The sequence below is a fragment of the Trichechus manatus genome, unplaced genomic scaffold (assembly GCF_000243295.1).
Source record: "Trichechus manatus latirostris isolate Lorelei unplaced genomic scaffold, TriManLat1.0 scaffold00207, whole genome shotgun sequence".
NCBI classification, from domain to species: Eukaryota; Metazoa; Chordata; class Mammalia; order Sirenia; family Trichechidae; genus Trichechus; species Trichechus manatus.
The window spans coordinates 713,677-722,457 of NW_004444143.1; the positions used below are offsets into that span (position 1 = coordinate 713,677).

The 8,781-nt window shown below is 36.7% G+C and overlaps 1 protein-coding gene across 1 annotated transcript; it reads right to left on the reverse strand.

Annotated features, from left to right (window-relative positions):
* Nucleotides 1-3,468: 3,468 nt before the first annotated feature.
* On the reverse strand, nt 3,469-7,474 carry ZNF461 (zinc finger protein 461). The gene has a single exon (XM_004388095.3). It carries the CDS (start codon nt 5,968-5,970, stop codon nt 4,654-4,656), a length of 1,317 nt encoding a protein of 438 aa, XP_004388152.1. The 5' UTR covers nt 5,971-7,474; the 3' UTR covers nt 3,469-4,653.
* Nucleotides 7,475-8,781: the final 1,307 nt, after the last annotated feature.

An 8,781-nucleotide genomic window follows, 5' to 3' on the forward strand; every position in this document is an offset into this window, starting at 1 on the left:
TAAATTTTTGTATGAGAAATTAAGTTGAATTGTAAACTTTCACTTAAAGCACAATAAAAAAAGAATATATATAATCACTGCTACCATTGAAAATAAATGGTTTCATACTGATATACATTAAAGAGGGGAGAGTTAGCTGTAGACAGTATAGTTTAGAGTGGACTGAGGAAAACACTAGTCTGATAATTTCCATCATATTACAGGAATAATGAACTGGGGATTCAAGGGAAGGTATTCGTCTCCAACACCATCCCGTAAGTCCTCAACCCTCTAAATATTTGTAGATCTAGATGGCAGCTACAGGAAAAGCCAAGCTTTGGAACATTTAGGGTGATTCATGGCTGTGAATAAACAAATAACAAATCTTTAAAAAATCAACAAAGATGAAATGTTTTGTCAACCAACAATTTCCAGTAATGGTAAGCAAATAATTTGGACCACCTTCCCAGGGAAATCAACAAAAAGTTTATTGATAAAACATCTTTAAAAATCTTTAAAAGCATTCAAGGGCTCACAAGATGGTAGCCATAGTTTTCTCCTGTTGTATTTGGCTGGATGAGAGTGATTACTGTCCGTTTTCTGTCTTTCCTAGCCCTTTGGCTAGAGAGAGAAGCCTTTTCTTGTCTACACCCATTGGTGTTTCCAGATTGCCAGCTTCTTCTGCTCCTAGTCTTGGATATATGAGACCCAAAAAAAAAAAAAAAAAAAAAGCCCAGGGAACTCAGCACCATGTTGTTCGTTGGGTCTAAAGATCTCTAGCCATTCTGCCTGCTTCTCTCTACCTTTCAGCAGCTTCTTACTTTTGTTTTACATATAATTTCCAAAATTTATAAGACAAATAGTGAAAATTATATATACTCCATTTTCCCAGATGTAGTCTCTCTTTTTTCATTTAAAATCAAGACGTTTAAAAGGATGGGAAGGTCTAAAAGTAGTCCAATAATTGAAAAAGTTGGAAGACAGCCCCGGAAAGGCATAACACAAAGAATCATTCTATAAACCATAATAAGCAAAATCATCAAATTTAAATCCACAGGATCAATAAGTTTTATCCTATTTAAGTATAGTGCAGTGATCAGTTTTCTAAATCATTATAAAAAATTAAATGTTTTATCTGCTTGTATAGGTTTTAAAGCATTTAATTGAAATAAGATGTAAGAACTTTTTAGCATACTCTTTTGAAATATTTAAGTCTAAAATCAATATTTGTAGCAGGTGACTTCGGTGCCCTTCATCACTCCTCAGCTCATCTCTGATGTCAGCCACAGCTACAGTGCAATGCTTTCTGAGCTAGACTTATCTCCCAGTAGCACTCATCTCCAACATGTGCTGCACATATTTTTGCCTCAGGGTCCTCTCTGAAACCCATTTGTCATGCACTAGATCAAAATTCAGAAATACAAGAAAAGTAAAATCCCTTAGGGGCAATCCTCAACTGACGACAGATGAGAGCTAATGAATAAATTCTCCAGCCTCCTGCATTTCACGTAGACAATGATAGGAGGAAATGAGCCCCTGTGGCTGACAGTGATAGCCTTGATAACACTCACTTACATTGGCTTTGTCTCCTTCCATATCCCACCTGGCTGCTAACCTAAACGTTGGCGATTCAAACCCACCCATGAGCTCCACAGGAGAAAGACCTGGTGATCTGCTCTCATAAAGATCACAGCCTAGAAAACCCTATGGGGTAGTTATACTCTGTCACCTAGAGTCACTCTGAGTGGAAATCAACTCGACGGCACCCAACGACAGCAACATCCCACTCTCGTTTTACCATGCCTGCTCCCTGTAATCACTTCCCAAATTACATACTTACACCCAAGTCCTTTATTTAGGTTCTGCTTTCAGAAGAACCCAAACTAAGGCAAGGTTTAAACAGAGACATAAATTTTATTAAACCCATTATATTGATTTTTCAGTTTTATGAATAGTGTGGAAATACTTTTAAAACGTTGTTTATAATATTTAAAAGCTAATTGTCAGATAAAGCCGTAAGTTAATAAATTAGGCAATGAACTGAATATAAATGGGTATTAAAGAGCATACATGCTTTGTTGTGAGGTAGTCATTCATGTGTCTCTCATGTTTCTGCACATCTTGCAAGCAGAGGCACGGACAGGTTTTCTTTTGTGCCATCTTTTCAAGGATATTTGTACAGCAAACAGCCTGGGAAGATACAGTGTTCCCCTCTGGAGCAGAGGGCAGGCTTCTTTGCTGTTCATTGTACTAAAGATAACATCTCACTCCTGAACAAAGGTTGGGCAGGTTTGCTAGTGGCCCATTATAAAAAATTGGGATTCTTTAACCTTGAGGTTCCCCATATGTGGTATAACCCCACTGTATGTACATCATCCACTTGGGCCACTTCGTGTTGCTCTGATGGGACTTGGGAACCCAGGGAACTGACATAAACATGAAACTGACATAAACATGAAACTCATGCTTCTTGCTTTGTAACTGGCCCAGGAGTCTTGTGTCTTCTGCCAGTATTTACGAAACTGTGATAGGTTGACTAGTTAGCTTTAAGTATGATAAAATCTCAGATTCTTCACAGTCCTTAACAAACTTCTTACCAAAGTACTATCATGAATACATGATCAAAGATTGTCATAAAGGGAAACTGTAGGGATCTTGACTATATGGACTCTCATAAGATACTACTAAGACATAAAAGGGTCCTCAAAAGAGCCATGCTAGGGCAGACCCCCAGAGGAATCCAGTGGCTACAAATAAAGTATAAACACAAACATAATTGCCACAGTGGAGATTAGAAACATAAAAATATGCCATTCAAAACCAAAACAATACACCAGGACTACATGATTTTGCAATTAAGTTCCATATAACCTTAAAAAAATAATTATTGTAATGCTATTTTAATTATTCCAGCCTAACTAAAAGATGAAAAGATCCTCAACTATTTTAAAAGCTAGCATTAAAACAAAAAAAATTAAAAAAATAAACTCACTTATGACAACAGACTTTAAACATCAGCAAACAGAATCTTATATTGTATATTAAAAAATTAGTAAACCGTAGACAACTGTAGTTAACTTTGGAATAGGTCAACACCAGGAAATGTATCAACATAGCTCATAACATGAACAAGAAAGAAAACCACGACTACACCAAGATAAAATCCAATCAGCATTTATAATAAGAAAGTGAAATACAGAAGGAATCTATTTAGATATGAAAATTACCCCCACAAAAGAAAACAGTCCTCTAAATGCTGAAACACTGAAGCAATTTCCATTAAATCAAGAAAAATCGAGAGCTCCACTGAACCTCAGAACTTGCTGGAAAGCCACTCAAAAGGATGTCAGGGGAAGCTGCTGGAAGCTGCTGGCTATTGCATGCTGCAGAAGCCAGGTGCTGGAGAAGCTGCATGCACTGCAGGAGTCTGAAAAGAGGAGTGCAAAAAAAAAAAAAAAACAGGAAGAGGAAAACCCCCTCCTCCCCCAGTGTCACTCCAGTGCTCTCTACTGACAAAGCTTTAACATCATGCCAGCTATCAAAAAAGGAGTATTACAGAGTTCAGTCCCATTATTACAGAGCAGGCAGTGAAGTGTTGGGAGCTGAAAGGCAGTAAGTTGATAACTGGCATCATGTTTGTAAATTCCTAGAATATTTTCAAAATAAATAACTGAAAGTACGTCAATGTGGACCAATGAAGAGAATTTGTCATGATATAAGAATTTTGATTAATTCACTGTTGTCCAAAGGACAACGTGGAATATCAGGAATACTCAAGGAGACTACAAAAGAAACTGGTAGCAACAGTTGCCCCTGTGGAGGGCAATAGGTGACTATAGGACTGGATGTTAGGGGAGATTTACTTTACACGTTACTTTTCTGTAATTTTTCAATTTTGTCACATGTACTTTTATTATCTAAACAAAAAATAAAAACATCCTTGAAAGATTAATGTAATATCAAAACATACACACATGCACATACAATCCAGATACTCTTTGACCCAGGAATCTGTTGGGTATCTACCTGACAGAAATAAAAGAATGACCACATAAGGATATTTATGGCATGATAGTTTCCGGTGAAAAGGAAATAGAAACTACTTGAATGTCTACAGTAGAAAATGGCTCAAAATACTAACATATATTTCATACTAGAGCTTTATATTCTGACTATAATGAATTTTTAAAGCTTTAAAAAGAATGAGTTAAATCTATATTGACCTGGAAAATGTCTGTGATTATTTATTAAGTGAAAAAGGCAAGTTGCAGTGAAATATGTCATGATAGGAGGTAAACCTCCTCCACACACATGCAACAAACCCTTCATATGTGCAGGTATGTTTCAGCATGAAGAAAGAAGCAACACAGATATTGATTACCTCAGGGATTTCTGGGAGAAGAGATTGTTTTCATTTTATTTCTGCCATACTTCATTGGTTGCAGTGAAAACGTGTTAGATAATTCTAGAAAATTTTATTTACAACAGTTCTTATTACATTAACTTAGAAACCGTGTTAAAACCACACCTAATTTAGTAACTTTTCCATTTTCCCACTTGAAATAGAACATTCAATTTTTCAAGGATTACTGAAATAAATCAATACTAATAAAACTCAGTATCTTATCAAGTTTTTCCTTAAAAAGAAGAAAAACTGTATCTCCAAGAATATATTCATGGCACTAGACCACAACGGGGAGGGAGGAGAGAAAACTTTATTGGCTTCTCACCAGGATGAAGTGTCTGGTGTGGATTATGTTGTGAGCCACGATTAAAGGGCTTCCCACATTCATATGGTTTCTTCCTAGAATGAATTATCTGATGGTGTGAGAAACTTGATTGATAGCTGAAGGCCTTCCCACATTCCCTACATTCATAGGGTTTCTCACCAGTATGAATCCTCTGATGTTGAATAAGGTGTGAATGAAGCCTAAAGGCCTTACCACATATCATACATTCATGAGGTTTCTCACCAGTATGAATTCTCTGATGTCTTTTAAGATGTGAGCACTGTCTAAAAGTCTTTCCACATTCCTTACACTCATAGGGCTTCTCACCAGTATGAATCCTCCGATGTAGATTAAGTTGTAAGCCATCACAAAAGGCCTTCCCACATTCATTGCATTCATAAGGTTTCTTGCCAGAATGGATTTTCTGATGGTGAGAGAAGCTTGAGTGATAGCTAAAGGCCTTCCCACATTCCTTACATTCATAGGGTTTCTCACCAGTATGAATCCTCTGATGTATGGTAAGGTGTGAGCGATGCCTGAAAGTCTTTCCACATTGCTTACATTCATAGGGTTTCTCACCAGTATGGAGTCTAAGATGTTCAGTAAGTTGAAAGCCACGAATAAAAGCCTTCCCACATTGCTTACATTCATAGGGTTTCTCACCAGTATGAAGTCTCTGATGTTGAGTAAGTTGTGAACGCTGTCTAAAGGCCTTTCCACATTCCTTACATTCATAAGGTTTCTCACCAGTGTGAATTCTCTGATGTAGAGTGTGTTCTGAGCCGTAATTAAAGGCCTTCCCACATTCTTTACATTCATAGCGCTTTTCACAGTTATTAATTCTTAGATGTTGTTTAAATTGTGAGCAATGAATAAAGGCCTTCCAACACTCCTTATATTCATTGTATTTGTCATTATTTTGAGTTCTCCATTGTTTAACAAGGTATGATGTATTAACTATTTCTGTGCATTCTTTACATTCATAAAGTTTTGCTTTAGAGTGAGTTATTTTGTGGTGACTAAAGAATAAATGGCAACTGAAGTTTTCTCTACATTGCTTACATTCAGAGATTTTCACTCTATTAAAAAATTCCTGAGTGAGTAAAGTATGTGGGCTAAAGATGGACATGTTTTCATGGTTGATCATAAATTGCCTGAAACAGCCCTCCTGTTGTCCCTGTTGTCTCTCAAAATGACTTTTGCATTCCCAAATATCTCTGAAAATCGATCTCTCAGGACTAAGGTTTTTAAGTTGTTCCATAATAGCCCATTGGGATGATACTGTTTCATAAATGTCCCTTTTTGGAGATAACTTCTTGGGCTCACACCTGGATACCAAGTCTGAAAGATAAGAAACAAATTTTAATTACTGGTTTTCTATTATAAGAGAAATAAAATATCTACGGTAGAAATGAGAGATAACTGAAAATAATTCACATATGAAATGAAAGGTTTGGAGAGGTCTTACAGATTGTCATGTATTTGAAAGAATAAAGGCTAGAAAGAACACAGAAACGAAAGCTCATGAAAGAAACTGAGGAGGTTAATTATGGAAACAAGCTAGGTCAATGGTTCTGAAATTTTGATCAACCTCAGAATCATTTTGGGAACTTGTTGCAATTATGGATGTTTTTGAAACACCCTAGATAAAATGAATAAAAAATCTACAAGAATCAGTCTTAAAATGAGATCAAATGAATCAGAATCTACAAGAGTCTATGTTTAACACTCTCCATCAGGTCAAAGGCTTATATGTCAGAGACTGCTAGTTATCCCCAAATATCTATTCTTCCCTTTTCGTATATTGACAGAACCTTTGGTTTTTACAAGGCTACCCAATATAAACAGTGCATTTCCAAGGCTTCTTTGCAGCTGGGTATGCCTTATAACTGGGTTCTACCTAAACAAATGTAGAAGTATTATGTAGTAGCTTCTGGGAACTTTCCTTAAGATCCAACTGGCCCATGCCTTATAGCCTTTATTCTCTCCCTCTTCCTCAGCAATGCTGGTTGCAATGTGGATGTGGTGTCATATCTGGCACATGATTTTGTATAACAGAGTTGCCATTCCAGCCTGGACTTTAAGGCAGGAGAAAATTAAATTTCTGCATAGTTTAAACTACTATGTTATTTTGGGTCTCTGTCACATGCAGCTAAACCTACACCCAAACTAATACAGTTTTCCATTGAACTGAAATTTTAAAAATATAACTCATTACCATGAGAATACAAGGTTTCTGCTTACCTATAAGACCTCATTTTGAGTCTGTTTCCCTTTTACTCATTATGCTACAACCACACTAACTTCCTTTCAACAACTATCTTATAGCTTTTCACAGCCTATTCCATCTGCCAGGAATCCTCTCAACTAGATTCTTTGTATGGCTGGCTCCTCTTCATCCAAGTCCCAGGTTAAAAGTCATTTCCTCAAAAGGGTATTCCAGATAATATCTAATTAAATCCTTGCTTTAAGTACTATTAGAATTACATATTAATTTATTTATTCATCTTTTTAATCTGTTTATCTTCTTACTCCTAAAGCTACTCAAGAATAGAAAAACCATTGTATGACCAATTTCTAAAAGATAATAGCTATTCAATAATCAATTGCTGAATAAATTAATTAAATGATTAAAGAAAAGGAATTAAGATGAGAATAAAAATAAATTATATAAATGTAACTGTTGAGAATCATAATCACTTAAAGTCCTTAAATTTGTAATAACTACTGAACATGTCTTCATGATTCCATTCACTCCTGCCTCTACTGCAGTGATTTTATATGTAAATGCATATATACATGAACACACACTTGGTTATAACAAACTACCCTAACAGTAACAATCATTATTATTATTATTATCTCTCAGATCTGGGAACTAACTTCTCAGCCAGGCATTCTGCACTCCAAGTTTCTACACTTGTTTTCAGACAGTGTTTGAGCTAGAGTCACAGCTTCCTCACCCACATGTATGGAGCCTGGGCTGAGATTTGAACAGCTGGGGATTAGAACAGCTGGGACTCCTGGGTCTATGTTATCTCTCCAGCATAGATGTTTCAAGGTAGTATGTGCCTCTTACATGAAGCTCAAGGTTCCAAAAGTATGTGTCTCGAGAAAAAGAGAGAGAAAACAAGCAAAAGCAAGCCAGGCAGAAGCGGTATCTACTTTTATGACCAAGCCACACAAGTCATGCAGAGGCACTTCTGCCATATTCTATTTGTTAGAAGCAAGTCACTGAGGCTGGCCCATTTTCAAGGGGAGGAGAGTTAGACTCCATTTTTTGATGGGAGGACTGTCAAAGAATTTGCACACGTTTTTAAACTACAATAAAACACACACGTACATATATAAAAACACACTTTCCTACATCACTTACAGAAGACTTTTTTACTAAGTAAACACACACGACACCACCACTTCATCAAGAAATAGAACATTACCAGCAACCCTGTAGTCTCCCTCAAGCCTCTACACAGTCACACTCATCCACCAAAGGTAAGCACTATCCTGACTTCTTACACTACAGACTGATTTTATCTGTTTTTAAACTTCAGATAATTGGAATCATATGGTATGTAATTTTTTCCTCCAACTTTTTTCACTCAATTTTACATATACAAAAAACCAAACCAGTTGCCGTGGAGTCAGTTCTGACTCATGGCAGCCTCATGTGTTTCAGAGCAAAACTGCATAGGGTTGTCAATGGCTCTGACCTTTTGGAAGTAGATCACCAGGCCTTTCTTCCAAAGTACCTCGGGGTGTATTTGAACTGCAAACATTTTAGTTGCTGAGCACTTAATTGTTTGTGCTACCCGAGGACTCCCTAATATTGCAAATAAAAAAAAAAATCTGTTGCTGCTGAGTCAATTCTGACTCATAGCGACCCTATAGGACAGAGTAGAACTGCACCATAGGGTTTCCAAGTGGATTTGAACTGCCCACCTTTTGGATTGAAGCTGAGCTCTTAACCACTGCACCACCAGGGATCCAATATACATATAGCAGTAGTTTATTCATTTCTCTTGCAGTATATGAATAGTACTCAAAAAGTGGTACAGGGACTCCTGAGGGT